Raw genomic sequence first — 25,993 nt, 5'->3', positions numbered from 1 at the left:
CTAGAACAAACATAGAACACTTAAATCACCATTGTGCCTCTAGAGGACAGTTCTAATAGCAGATCGAGGGCCATTTACAGTATATAGTAAGGCTAAACTGGTCACAGTTTGATATTCTACTCTACACAAAAAACATTTGCCATGTCACATTGACAGGAATCTCAGCGGCGGGCGGGCTGAAAGGAGAGCCGATTCAGCATGAACTCCACCAAGGCGATGTGTTTCTCCGTCAACTGTCCTCAACAAAGCAAAATTTATGACAAATCATAGTCAGTACAAAGCAGGACGGCAGATAGCTTAAGTTACTCATGAGCCGAATGGCGGATTACCGTATTGGTGTGAATATAGGACGGCGTTCTCTCGTTGGAGCAGCTCTGAAATAGTGAGCTCATCTTCGCGCGTCAGCATTCATGAATATGAAATATTGATTATTCCAGATGTTGACAGGTGTACATTAATGAAGAATCTGACTGAAAACATTTGTATTGTTGTATGATTGTTTCTGCTTTTTTATTTTTTCCCCAGTGCATTTTCCCTTCTGGCCCACCACGACTTTTTTTTGCTGACCATTATAAGACTGTTTCTCGTAAAATTTCACAGCGCTGCAATTTTAATTTTTTTTTTTACATTTATTTTGCATTGCCACTGACACCTATTTGCATCAGCATTCATTGTAGCACTCTTACATTCAGGATCTGAGAAAATTGGGCTTCAAATTTGATAACTTACACTTTTCTTCAAAGCACACATTAAAGATTAAAGACATTTGCAGACTGCAGGAGGAAGAATTCGTCGAATTCGTCCTAAACAACATCTGTGATGGGAATTATCAGTACTTAAACATGTTTTCAATGTCTTTAATTTGAGGACATCTTTCATAAGACATTTTTCCAAACGATCGTTGTCTTATATTTCAACCAATACGGTAAACAAAGACTTGTTTTCATGATTTTTTTTAATGTTTTTTTTTTAAATTGCAAAATTGACCACATTCAAGACAAACTTTTCATCCTCAGTGCAATTTGTTGCTGTGCCATCAGCGTCGGGCCGTTGAGGGTGTTTCGCTATCAATACCTCGCCTCAATAAGTGACCACCATTACAAATGCATGATTACTGACAGAAACCCCCCCGCTGACAAAGTCCATTAGCGGAGCTGATGAGAGCTCGGCACCGCGAACGCCGGCGCCCCCTCCCCTCCGCCCCCACCTCCCTCCGTCACGGTCCACCTTTGGAAATGGAAAAAAGCTACACGATGCCGCGAAACAAACACATTACGACTCGGTTATTGTCAGAAATGATGTCTGGTGAGAGGTGCTTAAAGAGCTGGAGGTAAAGTAATGAGGGAAATCTCACCGGGGAATGTGGGACACAAGCGGCTGTTACTTTAAATGAGCCTATTCATTTCTTTTATTTGACTCTCTCTCTCTCTCATACGTGGTCTAACACTCAACCTCTTTCTTTGTCTCCACTTCTCAGCTCTGGCTTCCTCCTGACCACACGGCTTCGCCCTCATCAGTGCTTTTTGTCTTTCAACGTTTGACTGGAATGTAATTGAAAAGAAAAAAATTAAAAAAGGAATGTAACTATGCTGTGAAACCCCCGCTCCTGTATGTAAACGCTGACCGGCTAACACGGTGATTTGACTTCTGTCTTCAAGGTGCAAACATTCGGCTCAATTACACATCCTTATCTAACTCGGCTCTGAATATGGAACATTCTGTATGCAAGGTGAGCTCTGCACACCGCGCCAAAGAGTGATTATCGGCTCTCTTTGAAGCACTTGATGGCTTAGAGCTCAGCGTAAACAATTATCTCTTCAGCCTACTTTGGATTGCCTGTCGCAACAAATGCCTTTCCAGTCACCTCTAACTGCTCTCTCTCCACCCCCGCGACGAGTCAGCTCCACACTCCGACCTCGAAGACGTGCCGGACGGACGTGGTGTCGCATTCCACAGAACTCTAACCCGACTTTGAGCTTTTGTTAGGAGCCGACAAGGCGAGCCTCGGTCTGCTTCGTCTGCTCAAACAGTGAGAGGAAGGGAACTCCTGTGACATCTCAGAAAGTTTTCATCCAGCTCTATTGTCGGTTCAGACTTTGCACATCTGGCTGATTAGCTAGCTGGCTAGCTAGTGATTCGCTCCTTTCCACCCTCAAGGCCCGGTCACTCCAGTAAACCACATAATAAATATCTTTGGAGGTGAGTCGCTGATTTATTGAACTGATTTGATCAATAAGTAGCATGAAGGAAACGCCCACATGTCACTCTGTTTCAATTAACCTTCAGTTTTCCACAATAAAATTTGCTAGTTGAGATTTTTTTCAAGGTTAATTGATTGTATACAAACAAAATATTGTTCATTCATAATCATGTAAATGCTACTATCTCTTAGATGCCTTTTAACTTGAGAGCATTTCATTTAAAACACATCTGAACTACTCCTTTACAAACATTGAGAGTTAGCCATGCTATTGTCGTATTATAACAGTAGCTCTAGTTAAGTCACAAAAAAATGTATTTATCGACTATGTTTCGCACTAACTTTTTCCATTTTTTTTAGGTTTATTTGGAACTCACAATTTATGCCACAAACTGATGTCGAAAGTGGATCTGCTGAGATAAGGAAAATTTTACATTTAAACCTGGTGAATGTAGTGTCTTCCAATCACCAGACAGACAAAATAAGTTTTCCAATACATTTCAAGCTATCGGTCACTGATGGAAAATAGCATTTATTAAGCTATTGTTAGCTGTGCTAGCCTCTGCCTTGGCTAACTTGGCTAACCTTCACCTAGCATACTGAACGATGTCACACGACCACAGAAAGTTCACTGAATACCGGATGCGATATTTACGTCATATATAGTTAGCAGTCTCAAATACAACTATTATTACAATGCTAATTAGCATGAGCATTAGCTTTAAGTTGCAATATCACTTCACTATCTTTTCTGTCCATCGACGTTTTCTTGCATTTTTTCCAAAGCAAACTAATCGAGATAGATATAGCTAGACTTTTAACAGGATGTGAGTATAGCATGTTCAAAAGGCTTTTTAAGCTAAATTTTGCAGCGCAGCTATTTGGTGATGATCTCTCTGGGGCTCTGTCGAGATCATTTTGGGCAGAAAAAGCTCAATTGCAAAACTTCCAGTTAATTTGACTGATTTTTCTGCTCGAATCTTCAGTTGCTGTGGTGACCGGGCCTTTGAACATTAGCTTCGGTCTGAATCCTGCTGGATTATAGCATCATTCTGGAGTCTCATCCGCCTGTTAATCCTCACTCAATCATGTTAGTGGCTCCACATCGAGTGTCCCGGCCCTGCATCTCCTGTATCGGATATATATACATTCAGCATGTGTGGGGAAAGGAGAGGGACGGACGCCTGCAGTCAGACGAAGCTACAGTAGCTGCACTGCGGCGGGTTTGGAGGAAATCATCCATGAACGACGGTGGATCTGAAGGATGCTGCAGCGATGGAGCCCTGTTAGTTTGGATGAGGGACGTCATGATGAGCCAGTTCTTCATACGGGTGTTTTGAGAGGTAGGGTGGGGAACGGGCTTCACTCGAAGTGGTCGGAGCTACTCTGCAGCGACCTCCACGTCCGGCGGTTCTTCCGTCTCGTCTGACTCCACCCCGTTCTCTATCACGGCCTGAACTTCTTCTGTGCCCTCGTCCTTGTTTTCTTTGGTCTCACTCTGACTTTCAGTCGACTCTTCCTTCACCTCGCCGTTCTCTAAAGGCTCGCCGTTCTCTTCTGATCCGTCCTTCTCCGCCTCCGTTCCTTCGCCGTTTTCTGTGATTTCGTCTTTTGTCTCTGCTCCCTTCCTGACGACGGCCTCCATGCTGATCTCGATCCCGTCGTCGATCTTTGCGTCCTCCTCACACGTCTCCTCGCTTTCTTTCAGCGCTTCGCTCGCCGCCTCCGCTGTATTCACCCTCTCATCGCTGCACCTGTCCTCTTCCTTCTCCACCTTTTCCCTGTCCTCATGATTCTTGGGCTCTTCTGCTTCCTTCGTTTTCTTCTTTTTCTTGTTCTTGGCCGTGTCTTTGATGCAGTTCTTGTTGGACTTGCCTCGAGGTTTGAAGATTAATTTCTGAAATATTTATATTGGAGAGTTAGTGGAATGTACTGTGGACCTTTCCAATATAAGTTTTAGTCATGAAACAGAACACGCAGACTCAATTAGGCATGGATCACAATGCAGTGCCGGCATAAACTGGCTACTTCAGACAAGTCTCATTGATGCAGAGAAGGAAATTGAGGCCATTGTGAAGGCAGAATTATTGGTGGCCTTGAGGCCTTCGGTCTGACCAAACAAACAGGCAGGAATTTAATGCAATATGTCTTCAATTATGTGAACAACTTCTGCAGGGCGACTGGAGGGAATGAGACAAGCGAGATAAACGGCAAAGAAACAAGCAGGAAAATCTTGTTAACGCAAGCAATTCCCAGAGTCTTCGGGCCTATTAAATTTGTTGTTGTGACGGCAGTTTAAATTCGGGTCACAGAGAGCGTCAACATGGATTCATTGCGCTGCCAGCAGAGGTTAGCTGCAGAGGTCGTCGCCGCTGTTTGGGGTCGCCGAGGAAGCATTAGCAGCCACGGCTCCCCAAACAACAGGTCCGTCTGCTGGAAGGCTCCCGATACCTCAAACACAGACAGCACTCGCTTCAAATTTGTCCGCCGCCGTGTGCGTGTTTGTCCACTTAAACGAAACCGGATCGGAGGCAGCCGAAGTTGATGTTGGTCTTATGGCGAGCAGGTGACCCGACGGGCGGCGGAAGATCCGTCAACGGCCAAGAAACACCGAGAGGAATGTGGGGTCGTGTACCTTAGACTCCCTTCGCTTTCGGCCCAAGACGGGTCTCTGCAGGAACACGATCTGCTTGGTGGACAGGCTTCCATCGCTGCAGGACGAAGAAGAAAAAGAGAGACACAAGAGGGGAAAAATGTGAGATGAGAACCTGAAAGCGTCAACTTTGGTGTGATCTCATGCATACTGACGTAGAGAAGAGGAAACTGGCGACCTTTACATTCCTGTCCTCATTGTTTTCTTCATTGTAGAGACGATGTACCTCATGCCATCCCTTTCTGTTTTTTCTCTCAGCTAATCTTAGATTTTGTTTTCTCATTAAATCAACTCATCTTCACTCGTCCTTCATCCCAAGTCGCTGTAATTAAGCTCTCTTTTCAATTCAACCTATGTCAAGCTACGTTGTGTCAGCCCACTCATTTCATCTCAATTCATTAAGTCATCTTAACTGATCTTGTCTCGTCTCATCTCAACTCGCCTCAGCTTATCCATCATCTTACTCCTGTTTGGTTTGATTCCGTTGTCTCATATCAACTCATCTAAATCACCTCATCTCAACTCATCTGATCATATCTCCTGTTATCTCTCCGTATCTCATTCAAGCTGATCTTATCTTCCGTCATCTATTCTCAAATGAAGACATAACCGGTAATCTCCCGTTTTGTCCAGTGTCATTTCTTCTCAATTTGTCATGTTATGTCATCTCATCTCCGAACTCAACTCATCTTGAGCCATTTTAGCTCACCGTATCTTCATCTATCATCCTATCATCCTTTCTAATGTCTTTGTGTCCCATCACATTTCGTTTCATCTTTCATCTTTGTCTCATTTCATCTCATCTCAACCTATCTTCCCTCAGTTCGTCTAGTCCTTTCTTGACTTCAGTCAGGTCATTAAAAGTCGTCTGAATTCATCCCATCCTAATTTATCTCATCGTCTTATCACCTTGTCTCCCATCCATTCCAAACTCGCAGTAAATAATCTACCTTAATCGATCAGAAGTTGTAGTTTGCTGTCACCAGCACTGCTACTAATACCAAATACAGCAGCATCCTTTATCTTTTAAAGAGCAGGTCGCTGCATGTTGCCCCTGTGGATCTGAAAGTTTTGACACTCTTTCTGCTCTAACCTGGATTCAAACCCAGTTACAAAGTACAAACAACCACTCGCACTCACACCTTGGGGCAATTTAATCAACAGATAGCCTGACCTGCATGTTTATGGACCGTGGGAGGAATATCTGGGCAGAAGATGCAAACTCATGGCCCTGGCTAGGATTTGAACCCAGGACCTTCTTGCTGTGAGGCAGGGGGCTAATCTCCAAGTAAAACATTAAAACTAATTATAATTCATTTCTAAAGAGCAAATTCAAACGAGTGTGTTTTGGAAGAGATTAGCCCCGTCGGTTGTTAGTTTTTTATGGAGCAGTTTAAGGTATCATTAACAGAGACCCGTAGGAGGACCTCAGGCTGCATCTGGCTCGTATGTAATTAAGCCTTCAGTCATAAACTCATGGAACAGTCTCACCTTGGCCTCAAAAGTGATGAATTAAATGTACAATTATTTCTAACGTGCGTATGTAGTGGGCGGCCTGAACCGGACTTCATTTAAATGTACCCCTGCCTCTTTTCTTCCGTCCTCTGCCAACAGCGATTCCCCTCCCTCATCTGTGGATACTGGAATCAACAGAACCTCGTTTTAAAGCAGCAGCGTATCTGGATGCAACTTGTGAGCATCTTCTGCATTTCTCCTCCTTTTCTTTACTACTCCCAAACATAATCCTCTCTCCCACGCACGTGTCACCCTCCTGTGTTCTGAGGAAGATAATCTGGGAAGGAAAAAAAAAAAAAAAAAGAAAAGCACTGACAGATTAATCACGGCAGGAAATGCAGATTCGTCTGCGAGCGGGTTTCCTGTCTGGCTCTCTCGTCTGCTCGGCCCTCTCCTTCACTCGGTGGGTTCTCACTGAAGAGCTGCCCGCTCGGTTCTTTACCTCTCATCTCATGTGACAGCCTGATTTGTGACAGCTTTATTGTTTGTTGCCGTTATCCCCCTCCACTTCTCTCCCGCTATTATTGGACTTGGCTTAAAAGGCGCCGCGTTGCCGTCCGACACCGCTTTAATCGCGCAGAGCGCACGCAAAAGTTGGATGAAGTTAAGCTCGCACGCTCGACCTCGCGCATGAGGAAAGATGGCAGGTTTATGATCACAGCGGAACCCTGAAAGCCTGCGACAAATCTCCCTTTTCTCAGCATCCAATGGACTTGAGACTCCTCCAGGAGGAGGCTTACTATCTCAACCATCCAAAGCTCACAGCAACCTTCTTCATTTTTTTTTTTCTTCTTCCATTACCTCCTTCCTTCCACCATTTATCCATAAGCTATTTTCTGGGCTGTCAAGAATGGCGGACGGCTTCCCGCTGAATCAAAGCTGAAAACTAACTGGAGTTCCCAGCAAAAAGCCTCAGCCCATTAAACCCTGCAGAAGTGGATGGCTTTGAAAATTACAGGCCTGTACTGAACCTACTCTTGGCTGTCAGTGTCAGCGCTACTATTACAACTTGAAACCGTGTGGAGCGGGCGGTGAAAAGCTCATGCCTATTTATGTGTGAATGTACCTGTTGGTGGCTTCATCTGTACAGAGGTAAAAAAAAAAAAAAAAAAAAAAAAAAAAACCTGGTTGACACGGTTCTGCTGAAAGCTGAGAGAACCTGACACAAGAAATGTTACAATGGCAATTGCAAGAAGAGACGGACAGCGATTATATGATACAGATTTCAACAAAAATCAAATCAGTTTGTCCTCAGTTTTGTCCTTTGTTTGCAAATTTTTATGAAAGTCCACTCTCACGTTTTTAAGTGATAGAGCTAACCAGGCAACCAAGCAACCTTTTTAACCAACCAAGCAATCGAGAAACTATAGAGCCAAAAGTCTGTTAATCAAGAAACTACACAGAAACAACCAGCAACCAGTCTGTTAACCAACCAAGCAACCAGATAACCAAGCTATTGACCATGCGACCAACCAATCACAATGAAAACAAACTACAATTTATAATTGATGAAGTAGAAATACTTTGAGTGGATTTTTCTTGACTACACAGAGCTTCACTCGGGCTGCACGGTGGGGTTGTAGTTCACGTGAGTTTGGCATTTTTCCAGAGTTTTCCGGAGTTTAAATAAAACCTTACATTTTTCCACCAACCGTTATGTTTAAAGATGCAATAAGTAAGACATTTTGTTTAAAAATAATTAAAAATGTTCCCATTTGTCACCTGTTATCGAAGGGACATTCCCTTTAAATAATGTCTTCTCCAACGATGTCTTGTTCATATTTGATTTTTTTCAAACTCATTCACTTATTTCACCTTTAAGTAAAGAAAATAAGTAGTTTTTATACTTTTTTCTTCTCTTTTTTTGAGTAAGGTTCAATTAAGTTCAATTAGTACATTAATGTTTCTTCTTTTTTTCCACAAATATTTTTATTTATACGCTGATATGTGAGTACTTTTGCCATATTGAGTACCCCCCTTCTCTTTAGATGAGAACAGGAGTACATTCACCACATCTACTACTTTTACCAGAGTAGCGGAGTTCAGTGCTTCATTCAGTATTTGTACTTCTAACACTTAGAGAACATGTGTAACTTACTGAGTAATGCGCGAGATGAAGACGTGGAGTGATGAGCTCTATTTACCTGCAGTAATAAACACATTTGTCTGTGATCTCTTTCTTGTTTATTGTGGCACCGTTAATGTAGAGAAATCCACATTTACTGTAGTTAATGGCTCTGAGATGTAATTACAATCCACATTAATTGAATGCAGCGAACATGAATGCGGCTCCATGAATTAATGTTGTGTGGCGAAGCCGCTGAGCAGCAGTTAGCATTAATTCCAGACGCGGCTGCGATCGCTGACACTTATCCGACCCCTCCAGATGAAGTGAAAACCCTCAGAAAAACAAAAAAAAAAAAAATGAAGAAGTCAACATGACAAAAAACAAGTGTAACGACCATGGCTAATCTGAAACAGATCATCAAGCATTATTTGACTGCGCTGAGAGCTCGTGAGGCAGGGAGAGGAATGAGCGCCGTCTCCTACTGTATCTAGGCCGACTCTGATTAATTAGCCATGTTGTGCTGTTGTGTTGTGGCATTTTGAAAGGAGGGGTGTAGAAAAGAAAAAAAGAAAGAAACAAAGGATGAAAATAGGGGGGCAATTAATCAGCTCGCCAAAGAGCAGCAAACACGACCAGCTTGAGGAGGGGCAAAGCAAACAATTGGTCAGTGCACTGATGGAAAAACTGCGAGCGTGCACACTTCATCACTGCGACGCGACACGTCAGAGTATATTAATAACAAACGGCTTCACATATTTTCAACCCTGAGGTGAGTTGCTAGTGGCTAACTGATCCCTCCGGCCCACAGGAAGAGAACTTTCATTTGTGTATTTCGCTCTTCTTCTGAAAATTTCACTTTGAAATGCTTTGATAAGTCTGTTTGTCCACATCTTCTTTTATCCTGCTCAGTCCACAAGGCAGGAAGCAGAGATACCTGTTTTGTTTTTATTTTATTCTTTTTTTTTCCCTACTTTATTTTTAAATTTTATGGCATATAAGGGTTGCACACATTAGAACTCACTATGCAGTGCAATGCCAATATAGAAAACAGACAAAAAAAAAAGAGAACAGAAACAAAAAACAAACTAAAACCTACCCAACAACATTACAACAAATATCAAGTCAAAAAGTCTTATTTCATTCTTTTAACCTAACTTTTTCCAGCTCCTCTGGGAGAAGCTTAAAGACGGTGTTGCTAAGTCATGAAAGCAGTAATAACTAAAGTGGAAAGTCACTGAAAAATACCTTTACTGACTTTACATATTTGGCATATGTCTGCTTGTATTTGTGATGTATGCTTTAAGAGAGAGATATAACATCATTTCAATGCCAAAAAAGTGAAGGAGAAATGCTAATGTAGAAGGGAAATGCTAATGTAGCACATCTGACTGACAGCTCGCTGAGCTAACCCTCGGAACTGAAGGAAGTTTGCTCGTTGGGAGTGTACCAAGGCAGACGTGTGGACGGATCCTGATCAGAGGTCTGCACACTTTACCATCAAAACTGCTGTTTTTCTTCATGATGCCCTAATAAAATTAATCTGAAGTTAGTTTCTGAACTGCTGTATGTTGAATGAGTGTGAAAGACAAAGGGAGACAGCAGCTCTGCCACTCTTTCACCAACCAGACCCAGAAATGGAGCAAAAAGCTGAAGTACTGTAACCGCACCACATGATCACACATACTGTATGTGAGGCCGGCTGCCGTCTCCGATCGAAAAACACCTTTGGTTGCTATAGCAACAGCTCAGTTGACAGTAAACATCTTTTATCTCCTCAACACGTCCTTGTCGGTGCGTCATCTTTCATTAGAGCTCTTTCATCAAACGGCCGAGTCATGCTTTGCTTGGGTTTATTTCAGCACACAGCTAATCAAGACAGATATCAGACCGAGAAACACAGAGGGGCCCAACGTTTCACCAAGGTCTCGTTTGTTAGCAGTGCTGTCATTATGTGATTTATGTGATGAGAAACGAGTGGGAAGGCTGGATGTTTAAGGGAAAATCTTACAGTTTCTGATAAAAGCCAGAACTTTAGAATCAGAATCATTTTTATTGGCCAAGTGGTTGTTTGGTTTTCACATATAAATAAGGATGTACCGATGCCACTTTTTTTAAAGGACCAGTGCGAGGACTAACCTTTATCTACTCGCCGATATCGAATACAGATATGAGTACTTATTAGATGCCATAAAGCCTAATTCAGACTCGTTGGTATGCAAACGATACCAGAAGGCTATATGTTGCCACAAATGACCTCTGCACAGCTTCTGGGTGGACGCTACGTCACCTCCAACAGCCTGACAGCCTGCAGTATGCAGACGGCAGTGCCTAGCATCCATCTACACACTGCGCTCTGCGTACTGTAGACTGAGGGATCGGATTCACTGGTAATGAATCAGTCTTATTGTGTCAGCATGTGGCATCACTGGTGTGTGAACGTCAAAACTTGCTAGCACGGCTGTGAAGTAATTTTCGATTCTCTTCTCGATCTTTTGGCAGAACGTGATTTACAATCTGTCTCACATTTGACGCTCTCATTAGTTTTAAAGAATCTCCAAACGGCGGACACTGCTTGTCTTCTCTTGTCGACCTGCTGATGCCGCATGATGTTATGACGTCCTCGCCGGGTTCTATCGGCAGGTTTCTTCCCAGTACGATTATCGACCCTCCACTGGTATCGGTGCATCCCTACATGAGGAGTTTTGCATTATTTACTTGTCTTTGCTGCCCGTTCCACAAGTGCATCTTCCTCATGAATCTGGCACAATTGAAAAGTTAAATAAACATCGTTTCCATTAGTCTAATAAACTGCCTGAAAGCTTTGCTAGAACAAAGGAGTCCTGTTTTCTGAGGTGCTTCAAAGAGGCTCTGTCACTGTTGAACTCTATGAGCAGCGTTTGGAGGTGGAAATGACTGAGGACGCGCGAGGTCTTTGACCGTAAGCGGATGTACGCTCATATTAGCCGCCAGCGGCAGCGATGAGTCAGCAGAGGCTTAGCTGGAGAAGCGTTACATTTCTGTGAAGAGATTTTCCAGCGACTCTCAGAGCCGACACAGCTTCAGCGGCTGCTTCAGATTTAGGTCGATTTTCATCGTGTTTATTTCGACGCTGTGCATATTGTATTTTACCCCAACGTTCTGACTCGTTTTAGAACACTGTATCTTTAGATACAAAGACCAGACTTTGGGTTGAACTTCGTCTTTCAGCACTTTTGAATGCAGAAGTTTCTTTCCAATATCTTAATGATGTCAGTGGGGACATGCAGTACCTTCTGCTCCGGCTGCTCTTCTGCTAACAAGTACATTTGCCAGGCAAAGACTGTTCATACAAATTAAACAATCAGACCGGCCTTACCTGCAGCAAATGCAGGACTAAAGAGCCGTCTGCATGTTAATGCCGCGGTAATATCCATTAATAAAAGGTACAGAGTAATACACCACTCTGAAGGCCCCGGTCTGCATAATAAACAGGCACTTCTTGAATTCTTCTGCTTTTCTTGACTAATATTCCAGTAATTTTATCTTCAGTGTTGAGAATTATTTATAAATTGTTGCTTTATTGATGTGGATGACGGCTGGGTGCATGTAAAAGAAGGAAGGTACAAAGTTAAACCCTGTAACTGATTTAAATACGTTCTAAAAACATAAAAAAGTCATGTCAGCGATTCAGCCAGTAACACTTTAGTGAAACACTGTTTTTTGCACGACAAACACAACTTAGCAGGTGTGTGAAATGAGAATTTTGAAGTTTTCATTCCCACCTAAATCAAGCAAAAGCCAAACTTTTCTTAAATTGATGAAAAGTAACACAAAAGAGTGTAATTTGCTGTTCCTGCAGTTCCTCTGGGCTGCCTACAGGGGTCACTGGAGGTCAGAGGTGACTGGGTCGGCTCTTTGACAGTCAGATGTTGGTGATTACCTGTTGGTCTTGATTACGGGAGTCGGCAGCACACAAGTGAGTCTCCATCCGTACGTGGCCAGAGACTGCAGCAGGGGAATGTAATCAGCCTTCACCTGCAAACCCTGCCGAGAAAAACAGGAGGCGCTTTTCAGTCCACAATCAGGCAGAAACAGTCCACAAACCCGCTCGCAGTCCCTCTTCCCGTCTCCCGTTAGCTGACAAAATCTGGAAATCACACATTTGACAGCTTTCACAGTGAGGGACTAAAATGTGAGCAGTGTAGAAGTCACGTTTTCTAGAACTGTCAGATGTTCTAGACATCTCTCAGAAGCTCACACCGATCCTCTGAAGCCTCCCACAGAACAGAACGTGAACGTTCTGGACGTCCGGAGAATTTCATGCCAGTGTTTAACACATTTATTCCTTCCTGACCTTCATTTACTCATCGGTGTGAAAGTGGAAGAAACCAGAGCAGCCGTTAAACACGAGCACTTGGCCGACGGAGGCCGGAGCTCCGGATGAATGAATGTTTGTCATGCAGCGGGGCGCGTTCGTTGGCGTGATTACAGCTGTGGAAAACAATCAAGCGGAGTCGGCGCCACACTCAATTCTCATCTGGGAGAATTCGAAACACAAAGAAAGGTAGATGTGCCGTCTGACGGCTTGTTTTCTTCACACGAGAAAGAATGAAAACCCGAGACGTGAATGTTAAACTCCTCGGCTGCGTGGAAAGCGTCTCTATTGACGACGATCGTTTGTCAACTCGGCGAGCCCTTGAGTGAGCCGAACGCTCTCCTGAAGATGCTCACTTCGCCGTAAACATTTCAAAGTTGTTTGCAGCGCTCAACAGAGGATGCAAAAAGACTCTCAGTCTGCAGCTGAATGGATCCACATCGCCTTTCAAAGAAGTAACGCTTCAACTTCTTTATCAAAGGAAAAACTCAAGAAATTAGAAAAAAATGAATTATTTTCAAGACAAAATGAACGACAGACTGGAAAGGATTTTTATTTTCACAACAGAAACACAAAGTCGGCCATTGTTGATAATTGTTTTTATAAGTTGCGCTTATCTTTTTACTTGAACTCGGACTTTTAAAGGAACAAGACACTTTCGAGAAAGCCAGGAGAAAAACAAAAATTCAAGCAAATTAGAAACGTACATTAACCAACTAAGTAGAAATACTAATTTTACTGCCAGGTTTATTAATTTAATCAAATAACTGAAGAGTATAATCTGTAATGACTGAAAAAAGTGATGTTTCAAGTGAAAACGCATCGTTTTTGCATTTTAAAAACCGTATAGATTTATTGTTATTACAGTGGCTGTAAACTCTGAAGCTACCAAGTCCAGGAGGATCTGGACCGGGATCGGGACTGGGACCAGTACAATCTGGATTTGAACCAGCAGAATCAGGACTGGGAGTCACTGGAGGCGTCGCTGTCGTGCAAACAGACAACCAAATGACGATAAAAGCTTCCATTTTCCCTTGAAAACATTGTCGTGTTACAGTTTTTCACAATTGCTTAAACAGATTTTTTGAAACCTCCATCCATTTTCTCAAAACCTTAAACACAAATCCAAAAATCCACACTACATTCACAAAAACCTCAGACATTTCTGTCAAAATCGAATTATCGCCTCAAAACCAGTTCTCTTGTGTTCAAAACCACACTCTGCGTTCAGATCTCACACACAGCAGGTAACAACATGTTCACCTCAGATCGTTCATTAGACACTACATGAAATAACTGAGGACACAGCAAGCAGTCCACACTTTTAAACCTGCTGGGTTATTTTCCCAACCCATTTCCTGGGTAGCCCTAGATTTTGTGCAGATTGGGTCACTTTTACCCCAAATTAGATGAATTGTGTCGACCCAGCAGAGTGAGTTGATGATTTGAACAAAATCACCATTTTGAACACTCCTGCGACTCCTTCTCCTTCTTGCATCTGGAGACTTCTGGCAACAAACGCAACAGAAAACTGGAGTCCTGTGTTTTCACAGAAGATTATTGCAATGGCTAAGAAGGAAAAGACATGACCTCCCTCTCCTTATTCTCATGTGTGACTGGGGCTCAGTTGGTAGAGTGGTTGTCTAGCAGTTGTAAGGTTGTTAGCTCAAATCTTTTCCTCTACATGTCAACGAACTGCACTGAACCCCAGCTGGCTTCCAGTGGAGGGTTTGACAGCCTTGCATGGCAGAGGGCACGTGTTTCTGAATTCTGAGGGTTTACATTTTTACTGTAAAGTAACTTTCCCAGACCCGCTGATAAATCTTGACCCAGCATCAGGGTCAAATCTTCAGCCCAAACAGCTGGGTAGAAATAACCCAGCATTGACTCGGCCCCTTTTGGACCCAGCGCTGGGTCAGCAATTCCACTCAATGTGGGTTATTTTTACAGTAACCCAGCAGTTTTCAGAGTGTGTAGTGCACAGAAAATTTTTATTTTACGTATTTGAAATGCATTTAGAAAAAAAACCCCATCTAAGTCAAAGTGATATCTAAATTGACCGTCATAACAAAAAATAAATACAAAACAAACAAAACAAAAGCACACTACTGCATGGTCACGGTCCTGGAGATTCAGTCTCCAGCATCTTGTCTCTGTGCGCACTTGGTCTGACCACATCATTAGAAATATGTGTGTTCAGTTTTGAGCTGTTGTGTGTAAAAGATGACAGCTGTGTTGGAGTTGTGTTCACATTTTGCTGCCAGTGATTGCAATTTTGCAAAAATGTTGTGAAATGTGTTTAGTGACTGAGAATGTGTCTAAGGTTTTGCAAAAAAGAGCAGATCGGTTTTGAAAATTGAGCATAGGACCTGAACAGTGTTTAAGTTTTTGCCAAAAGAGTGTTTGATTCGAAAAATGAGTTTAGGCCACTGAGAGTTTGGTTCAGGCAATGGGGTTTAGTGTTTTAGCAATTGTGAAAAACTGTAATGGGCCACCGCCCCAACACATACACACATGCTCGCGCGCGCACACACACACACACACACACACAGCTCTCACAGGAAGCTTCTGTGGTTTTCTGTCGTGCCATGTTCGAAAACTTAAAAAACCACAGCGTGTGTCACATTTTAGACACCTGTGGCAAAATGTGAAAATGCTGATTTCTCTTCAAACGTCAAACAGTTCTCTTCTATTTTGTGGGATTTTAATCAATGAATCCGTAATTTTATGGATTAATATTTATTTTGTCACAGCATGTTGAACAAGTGTTTTAATTATATCTAATTTCCTAAGTTGTTCTAACTTTAGCATTTACTCTTACTTATTTAACACCCACACAGAGCATTTGTGTGTGTGCAGATGTGTGTGTATGAGGGCTGTGTGGGCTTCAAAAACATGCATTTGGTGCTAATTAGTCAGTTTGAATTGACTAAATAAATATTAATTAATTCCATACTCTCTACAAGCTGTGCAAATGAAATCTCGTGTGAAAGTCAGAGTGTGAGTCAAAGCATTCAGGCCGTTACGTCTAATTTCTTCATTTCCAGGTCCGTTCCCCTCTGTGGCGCAGAGCGAGTGCAGATATGAGTGTGTCGGGCGTCGAGCATGAACAAAGCGCGCCGCAGAACTCCGCAGAGTCTATTCATAGTGCGACTGCACCGGCGCCGAGACTGAGAACACATCACACCTACACACGCTACATTAGCCGTCACGTCACCGCCGAGCGTGACAATCGCCTCTAATGAAGAGGCGTGACGAGGCAGGGACTGCATCACCTCCACGCCGCTTCCTCCAGCCTCGGTCGCAGAGACGAAACACTGGGACGCCGTTTTCAAGTGAAAACAACATTTTGGCGGAGTTTTGGACGTCTGGAGACAGTAGTTTAAGAGTCGCCAGTCACTGTGGTAACAATCCAAACAGGTCGTCTGTCCGTGTGTGTGAGGCTTCAGCACAAAAAATAAAAAACTGCAGCCACTAGCTGTCCAACATAAAAAGATAAATGATTAATTTCCGTGAAACAAACGTCCAAACCACGTGCTTTCACTGAAAGCATTATCGTGCAAATGGGGCCTGAAAGAAAGAAAAAGGATTTTCCCTCGAAAAACAGCCAGAGAAGATCTGCTGTAACTGCAGCTTCATCAATGAAAAAGTTTTTCTTTAGGTAATTACATCGCTAACAACGCAGCAAAAAACCCAGCAAAAAACCCCTAAAATTAAAGTCTAAATGTGGTTTTTATTAGAGAAGCGAGAAAACCACAGCGCTATTCCCACTGACAGCTGTAGCTAATGGTGTGTTCAAGCAGCTGGGAAATCACAGCGCTCCTGTTTGCAAAGGTCTCAGAGTCGAGAGCAGATTAATGAAAAATAAGGTTGTTGTTGCTGTTGTAAGACAACAGAAGGAAAAAAAAGGGCTTTACAAGGGTCAATATTTGTCACAAACAACACTTCCACTGCTCTTTTCTGTAGCTGCGGGTTTGGTTCGCTAAGCTAATGAACTCTTGTTCATCCACTGATGTTTTTTCAAGGATGCCAGTAAAACAGATTATTGCTAATGTTACTTGCAGTGTGAGGAAAATATTGTTCTGAACTACAAACAAAAACTCCAGTCACTGGAACTGGAACTTCCATACTTGTATCATAATACTTATTGGTTATAAGCCTGAATCTGCCATGAGCTGCAGTCGCGCTTTAAGTGATTTCCAATAACATTTCTTTACAAGCACCAATCTACAAGGTCTGGGTGCAACTTGTGAGGTTGTAGTTTGCTGGAACATTACTGCCTAATCCTCACACTGAAAAGAAGAAGAAGAAGAGAAAAAAAAACCATTCAATATCTGCTCGCTCCCAAGACAACAAAAGATCCTATATGGCCTCCATAGGAGCAACATGTCGGCACTTCTGGCACACACAAGGTCGGTGGCGTTGGGAGGATTGTTGGTGCTCTTAGAAACAATCTCGTCGTTACGTCAGGAAATGAGAACTGTTGACAGACAACGGTTTGATCCAGTTCCACCCAGGACTGTCTGTTTCACCACTGTGTGCACAAAACGGAGCAACCACTTGGTGAATGTTCAGTTCTGATTCAGACGCCATTATTTCGGCTTGTTTCTTTTCTTTTTTTTTTTTCCCTACCTGAGAATGTAAGACCTGGGTTTGAATCACGGATGCAGCAGAAATGGCAAACGACCTAATAACTGGCTGAAGTGGAAGCTGTGACATCTAGTTTATTTGGATCTTTGCACATCTCTAAGTAATGTAGTTCTCAAATAACACCTCATGCCGCTAATGCATACCAAAGGAAACAGAGGGTGAAATGTGAAAAGCTGAAAATTGACAACCTTTAAGAAAGATGCTTTTTCAATTCTATCATCTAATTCATCCATCCATGGTTCACCACGTGATCTGATCACCCCAAACACGTTAACGTAAACAGGATAATGAGATAAACAGGCCCATCAATCCTGTTGTTCCTTTCCCAGCCACTAGAGGTCCCTGCATAGAAACATGGGCCGACTGAGCAAAAACCAGCTTGTCCTAAAAAAAAAAAAAAAAAAAAAAAAAAAAAAAAGTTCTAGAAGCTTTAGATAACACAGATTCCACATAAGAAGTTAAAGATAAGAACTCGGGTTCAAAGCAGCTTCAGTTTTGTCGGCGCTGACAAAGAAAACTGCTGCTAAACTTGGTTAGAATCAAACTGGTGGGGATGTTTTATGGCAGCGGCTGTGCTGGACGCCAAAGTGCATTAGAAAAGAGAAGGTGAACCCCGAACAGAACAATGCACGTGTGTGTGTGTGTGTGTGTGTGTGTGTGTGTGTGTGTGTGTGGACCAGAAAGACTAAACTAAACGAGGGTCTGCACGTAGCCCAGAAGCTAATGAAATGTGACATCGGCTCTCTATCTCCTCTTGATTTCTGTTCTCATCAGTTTTCCAATTATCACCAAGCCGTGCAGTCGTTCTTTCATTTCTCTTTTGCCCGTTATCATAACTCGACTCTGCGGTTAATTCAGACTTATCACTCTGGCTGCTCGCCTCCACTCCCTTCATTAGCGCCTCAACTCAGCGACCTGCGGTTCGCTCAAAGGCAGGAAGGTCCACCCGCCGCTGGACATGGAATGAGTTTAGGTCTCGTCAACATGAGAGCTGTCGGAGAGCTGTTTGTAAGCTCTAGCCTTCTTTATCAGTTACCATTTCGCTAAACTCCAGTTCACTGGAAAAGGATCACGACGTCGTTTCCAGTGAAAACGCATCGTTTTTTTTGTGTTTTTGTTTTGGAAACGTTTCATTAGTTGACAAAGCCATGTCTTTCAAGAACCGCCAGCATCCAGATTAAAGAGCATCACAAGCCAACTGCCAGCAAAGCTGAAGTTGAGGCAGCAGAAGTTACTATTTCACTTCGCTCTTGTTCACCACAGAACTGACTGTGATCAAACTCACCACTGAAACATGAAGGATGAACCACATCATCCTGAGCTCACTGCTGCTGCTTCTGTCTCGTTCATGATTTCACCCAAGCAGTGAAAATCATATTTTAGAGCATCTTCCTCAAACTACCTGTGCAAGTTACTTGAGTAAACTGGTAAAGAAGCCCCAGTATTCTACAGTTTGAGTCTAAAGAGGTATTTATTTTCGGTAACCTTGGTAACTGGCTGAAACAAAGGGACGGTGCCAAACCCCCTACGACCTTTACCCTAAACCACAACGTGGGTGTAGAAATTGGCTGATCTTCCCAGAATGGCCTCGGTGTGTTTAAGCCAACACTTTGCTCTTGAGACCTGAAGTGACCATTATCAGGAAGATTTTAGATCCACCGCAGACACTCGAGCTGCGAACACTGTTGCTTCTACAATGACAAGTAGGATAAGAACGGCCGCACTACTTGCCCACCGCGATTACTCCCGCTGTTAGATCCCGTCGTACTGAAGACGGAGAGGTTGGAGGAGAGGCTGATCAGCATGCAGCGCTCGCCGCCTTCCCAGACAAACTTCAAGTAAAAAACACTTAAAGCCACTTCATCGCTCAACTCCACATTTTTCTTCCAGGCCCTTATTGACCGAGATGACAGAACGTGCACGGAGAAACCCAAAGCAGCCACATATCAGGCTCTAGCTGCGAAGGAGCTAATTGTTAGCCTACAAGACACTGTTCCAGACATTATTTATACAGGCAATACTTCCCCGGTTCCTTCAGGGAGCGGAGCATCTACATTTTTCGGTGGTTTACGTTGGACACGATCCCAGGAAAAAAAGAAAGAAAGAAAAAGAAACACTCTGCTTTCAAAGCCTGCCTGGAAAGTAAATTGAGAAATAATTTTTCTGTAATGGCTCGCTGTTGTTTGGAGGATGTGAGAGTTAATCACAGTCCCCGGAGTGGGGCTCCTCTGCCTCGGGGCCCCGTCGATGCATCAGCACAGACCTGGAGAGCTCGGAAACAAAGTAATCACAATCTGTCTCTGCACTGGATCTTATCTGAGGAGGGGCCTGGCAGTGAGAGGACGGAGGAGACGGAGGTTTGGTCAGAACGCCTTCAGATTCAATACAGACAGTTTTATTAGACTTAAAAAGACTGCGATGCAGCTAACATTAGACATGTCGCTCACTCTCTGAGAACATACGGAGGAATTTCATGGAGCGTTTGTCAGAGAAAAGTTTGTCTTCAGTCCTCCAGCAGATCCTCCAGCAGATGTCTGAGATCTGAGGTCAACTGGAAGTTCAAAGTGCGCTCGGTGAGTCAACACTAACTCGGGTCCACTGTTTTTCCTTCAACCCCCTCAACCGAGTCTGCCAGACAGACATAACAAACCAGAACGCCTCTTTTTCATTTCGCCAGCTCTGAGTGCTGCTGTTTTTTTGTTTTTTTTTTGCAGACGATTGAGGTCAACAGGTTTGCAGACACAGTCCGGTAATGATGAAGCAAATACCTTTTAAAAAAGGGCATCGGGCTGCTGCTCCTGATAGGCTCCCTCAACCTGGAGCGTTGTCACAGCAACTGAAGATTAAGCTTCCACTTTTTATAGCACAGCAACCACCTCATCCAAATGTCATCAGCTTTTCCCCAAAGCATTAAAAATATATCAAACCACATTCTCCACACTTCTCCATCTGATCAGTCTGACAGCTTATTGACGTATGAAGTTATTTAGGCCTCCAACACCAATACGGCTAATTTGTCCTCTGGAAATTGAGTCAGCTAGCTTTATCGGGGTGTAAACAACTAGCCTGGATGCTATGTTTGTTAGTGTTCACATATAAACTAGTGATGAACCAACTTTAATTAAAATACACTGTTGTGAAAAACACTGGTGTGCCTGTTGCCGTGTCGGATTTCTGGAAGAAAAAAAAAAGACAATACCTGATATTTTGCTTTACATTGTGTTTAAACAGCATAAATATTGTTTTCCTGTAGCTTCGCCTGGCATAGTATCCTTAGCATCTGCATCTGATGTTTCTAACATGGATAACCTAAAAACAAAAGATGAATATACTGATTATATGTGCTATATACATCAGTTTAACTATCAATAGACCAGATTTCCTGACAGGTTGTGTGTGTTAAAAAATAGGCCCAAAAGTGATATTGAACACACACATCTGTAGAAGAGGATCTGGAAGCAAGTAGGACTGAATCTGGAAGATGCACGCAACAACAAACTGTCATTATTTAGTGTTGTCTGCCTTCACAAATTGGTGACTTTCTAAACTGTGCCAATTACTGAGGAGGTTTTGTGCGAATTGACTGATGTGATTTCCCACCTCTGAACACACTTCCACCGTTTAAGATCGCCTCTGTTCAAACTGTAGAAAATGATTCATGAACCAACTCAGCTTTTAGCAGAGATGCTGCTGTTACTGCAGAGTCTTTTCTCCAGCTGGCTCCCCACAACTTTTATTTGTGGATTTTACCCTCCAGTATAATATTTGTTATGTTTTTATTTGTTGTAATGTTCAAAATTGTTGTGTAACTTCTCCACAAAGACATCCAGTTAAACAGTTTTGCGATCCAACCGATGTTGCAATGCAAGCAAACATGGAAATATACAGTTCTCTCTCTTTACAACAAATGACAAACCTGAAATTTGAATGAAATAACTGAAATTCCAACAATATTCTAATGGCCACATGTAGGTGAATCTAAAACCCAAAGGCCGGTTCTGGCTCACGGTCCATACATTTGACATCAATCAGGTCTGTATTGAACAATATTGTATTTATGTCCAGTAATGTGATGAGTTTGGCTATTTTAAATGTAATACATGTAATAACTGCAGCCAATGAAGTAATAAACGTTAATAAGTTCTGTTCTTAATAAGATTTTTTTGGCAGTTTGCTAATAAAAAAAAAGATAAAGTGGACATTATTGTCCACTTTTCATTGCAGTATTTCATATTTTCTTATGTAATTGTAAACGTAATTTCATGAAATAAGCTCAGTGTGTTTTTCTTGTGTTTTTGACTATATTGATTTAAATTCTCATTGAATTACGATCACTATCATTTGAAGTTTCTTAAATTTGTGATTAATTCTGGTGTAATAAGCTCAATCTATGTTTGATCCTATTATGGATCTGTCTATTCAGAGCTGTTTTCTATTCACCCGAGGACCTTTTCCCACCTTGAAGGTGGATTAGCGCAGCAGCAGCAACAACAACAAAGCTGATGGGCTGATTTCAATCTCTGGCTTTTATAAGGCATTAACCTACTTCTGAGTCCAATCTGAGCCCCGCTACCTGATAAAAGACGATGAGGCAGCGAGGGAAACAAGAGGATCGCTTCTCACTCTTCATCGTGTGCCGTGAAAGCTTTTACGATGCACTTCAGGAGCGACAACAACAAAAAAACCAACCCCAAAACCGAACTATCTGACGGCGGGAGACGCTGATTCAAACGCAGACCTGAGATCAGACGAGTCGCCGAAAACCTCAGAGTTCCCCTCCGCGCGTCTCCTGTTTACTGCTTTCTTACATTAGCGAGCTCGCACAGAAAAATGTTTTTCTAGGTTACGCTGACTCTTTCAACCGCAGCCCGGCTTAAAGAAGAGAGGGGAGCGATGTGAAGGGGAGACGGTGTGTTTTCTGTTCTGCTCTTATTCAGAAGAGCCTCTTCGCTTCTGCTCCTCATATAAAACACTGTCAGGACACACTGGTTCATTTGAAATGTCCCTCTGAGATGAAGGTACAGCGAGGCTCAGGCGCCGTATTACTGTATGCTCTGTGATTTAAGTTCATCATCATCCAGTTCCTGCAGCTGCTGGTTCAGAAACTCCAGTAAATTTGTTCCTCAGCTCTGTTCTTTACGTTTTGATCCGACAATGAGCCTTCTTTGTTTTCTTCGTTGTGGTAACAATTTATTTAACTTCAGTCTCTGACACACTCTAGCTTCATAATTTTCATGAACGATGCATCGACACCAAGTAAAAGAATCAACCTTTAGCTGATATTGAGAGCCGATACCAGAGCTTATTAAATTCCTTGAAGCCTGATTTATACTCCACACACAAAGACCGCGTGTTTCCATGAACCACCTCTGTTCAGCCTCTGTGTCGATGCTACGTCCACCTCCAGCATCCTGCGTGAACGGAGGCTCCTCAAACTGTTGAGGTGTGGCGTCGACAGAGGCTCTGTGGAGCTCGTTCATGGAAACACACAGTCTCCACGTATCGTTTAGGTCCTCACATCGGTATCGGCAAGTTTTATGGATTTGACAACAAGCTGGTCTGAAGGTTAGTACTTAGTTGTATTCGTAGTTGAAAAAAGTGGTGTTGTGTACCGAGTGTGTATTCGGCCCAGTCGTCTCCCTCCGAGCCGCAGCTATCGGCGCCATCGACGCCTTGTCTGACAGAGCGGCGGCGACGTCTCGCTGAGGGACGGTGCAAATTACTCTCCGTCTATGTAGGTCAGCTCTTCCCTCACCTCGGTCACACACAACAGAGATATCATGGACAGGCGCTTCACGTTAACGACCGGGCTGCTCTCTGAGCAGCGTGAGGCTGCCGCACGCACACGCACACGCACACACACGCACGCACACACACACACACACACACACACACACACACACACACACACACACACACACACACACACACACACACACAGACAGGACACAAACATGTACGTACAGCCTGGACAATATGCTCACACACACGTCAGCGGTTTCCAACATGGATTCTCTTCCTGTTGCTTCAAAGAAAAGCTGCGGACCTCGATCTCTGGGATTCAGTAAAACATGGTGAAGCCAGACGTTCAGCAACACACAAGTACAGAAACCTTCGAAATTCATCTGATTCTTGGGTCTACTGCAGAAATTAAGGAAAGGTTTTGTAGATACATTGTGGAAAAAAAGTAATAATGTATTTATTGTGGGGTTTTTCTAATCATATGGGCAAAATATATTCTTGTTCCAGCATGTGAGCAGACACGCGCACACACACACACACACACACACACACACACACACACACACACACACACACACACACACACACACACACACACACACACACACACACACACACACACACACACACACACACACACACACACACACACACACTTCAATTCAAGTCAATCTGGAATTTCGACACTTGAAAACATATCAAAGGTAAGTTGGGAAAACCTGAACACGTCCAGAGCTGAAAACACATTCTTCTGCCGTGATTCCACACATGCAGCCAGGTTATTTGAACCATCTGTGTTGTTTCTGTTTATACTTTAAAATCACAAACCAAACAGAAACGACTTCACTTCAGTGTGAACCTGATTTCCAGACGACCGGAGCGACTCCACACAAATCAAATGTGTTTTGTGTTTCTCAGGTGCCTTAAATCGGTTTCTTCAAAGATTCTTCTCCGCCGGCCCGATGCTGTGATGTGTGGCCCTAATCCCATTTTAGACATAATTTAGTTTTCTGGATCCTGTGAAATGCTGCTCTTCAAAGCCAAGGAGGCAAAGCGAGTTTTTTTTTGGAATGAATGACAACAGTGTTGGCGCCGTTAAGCTCCTCTCACTTGCTTTGACTTTGGACTGCCACTCCTTCAGTTTGAACCCGCTGATATTAACTTCTGTGGTGTCTTTTTCTGCAGGAACACACTTTTTCCTCAAAAGTCACCCGCCGCCGCCTCCTCCTCCTCCGTTGAGTTCCTGGTTTATCGAGTTGTCAGGATGGAGGAGTGAGGAAACCTGAGGCGTCAAACTGCAGAAATAAAAGCAGCAAAAGGAAATTTTACTATTAAAAACTACTATGATGGAATTTAAAAATGGAATATATGTATTTGGAGGTTAAGTGTCAGGCACCCTCACAGGTAGCAGGAGCTAGAAGGAGCTAGCGCTAGCTGCTTGGTGGTAACTGATTGTGTTACGATCCTTAATTAGGACATATTCTTGCATTATATCGATCGCTCGGCTAGCGCTTTCGTGCATGTGGCTTTCCATTTTTCCCTCCTGACTGCAGGTTTGTGTTTAAACAAGCAGCGGTTATCCGATCAGTCACCCGATCGCAGCCGTCAATCAAGATGTTTTTATCTGCTGCTTTTTATTTGAAAGAAAATCAAAGTACAGAACACAGTTGTTTAGAATTGTCATGTGTTGTTTAATTCAAAAAGAAAAATATCGAGTTGAGATTGTTTTTTTAATCAATTACTGGACATTTCAGGCGACCCCATGGGAGGGACGCAACCCCAAGCTTGAACACCACTGAGTTAAATGTTATTTGTACTGGGTGTGTCCCAATTAAAAAGCCTTCTTCAGTTGTCTCAGCCTTAAATGATTTTGCAAAAAAAGAAGAGAAAAGAAAAGAAAATAGAACACTGAAGCCATAAAACAATTATTCTTTATATGCCAGCAGCAGTGATAATTCCCACAAACAAGACTTCTGTTGTGGTAACCAGGGAGCTCTTATCATTTTTTCTCTCAGGTATGTGTGAAATGCTGGAGCCACAGCACAGAAGCAACCATTTTCTTCTGCAGCTTTATCTCTCTCTCTTCCTCTTTTTGTAAAATAGTGATTACAGGTGGAGGAGCCGAGCCGAGCCGAGCCGAGCCGCTTTCCTGCTCCACCTAATTAGAGTAACAAACGTCCGTGCCGGTGTTATTGCTTTGGTAAGAGCTGTTTCGAAGGGTCAGTCGCACACTGCAACAACAAAAACACATTTTTTCTTAACTTAACCCCCCCAGTGTGTGTGTGTGTGTGTGTGTGTGTGGCCATGCAGTGCAATTTCATTTTTATGTGTTGGGGTTTTGGAGTTTGGGAGATTTATGTTATGACCCCTGAAATGAGAGTGAATGGACTTCTGGCTTGTGCTGCTCGGCTCCATTCACCTTCGCTGAAATGAGCCGGCGCTCGCTCACACGGCGCACAAAGCCGGGATCATGTGGATGACTGAGCACGCCCGCTCAGTGCGATCTTACTCTGTTGGGACTCGGGTAAACTGACTCCTTAAAAATGGTCCTTTACCGAGGGAGGGTCGGATGCTGTGTCCACGTATTGATTTCCGGACCTCTGGAACGATCATTTTCCCTCTTAAAGCAGCGCTTCATCATGTTAACGTGTCAATCCGCTCTCCTCGGGGAGGAACACGCTGCTCCGGTAAGAGCTCTGTCAAAACCTGACAAAATCTGCACAACAAACTGCAGCAACAAAGAATAAAATCACATCTACAGGTCAGGGACGGCGCGAAGGAAACACAGCTCAGGAAACAAGAGGAGGGAAA

At 43.2% G+C, this 25,993-nt stretch overlaps 1 protein-coding gene across 2 annotated transcripts in view; it reads right to left on the bottom strand.

The window, feature by feature from the left end:
- Positions 1-541: 541 nt before the first annotated feature.
- The window catches only part of rftn1b (raftlin, lipid raft linker 1b), a 141,218-nt gene continuing 115,766 nt past the window's right edge, over positions 542-25,993 (bottom strand). For both annotated transcript variants that reach the window (XM_030102031.1, XM_030102032.1), the window contains exons 8-10: positions 12,356-12,459; positions 4,836-4,911; positions 542-4,097 (exon numbers count right to left, since the gene is read on the bottom strand). In XM_030102031.1, coding sequence (XP_029957891.1) covers positions 3,582-4,097; positions 4,836-4,911; positions 12,356-12,459 — 696 coding nt within the window. In that variant the 3' untranslated portion in view covers positions 542-3,581. The remainder of the gene's footprint in view (positions 4,098-4,835; positions 4,912-12,355; positions 12,460-25,993) is intronic.

Source organism: Salarias fasciatus, chromosome 11, assembly GCF_902148845.1.
Source record: "Salarias fasciatus chromosome 11, fSalaFa1.1, whole genome shotgun sequence".
NCBI classification, from domain to species: Eukaryota; Metazoa; Chordata; class Actinopteri; order Blenniiformes; family Blenniidae; genus Salarias; species Salarias fasciatus.
Note: the sequence above shows the minus strand (reverse complement) of the source record. Positions and strands in the feature narration are given on the sequence as shown.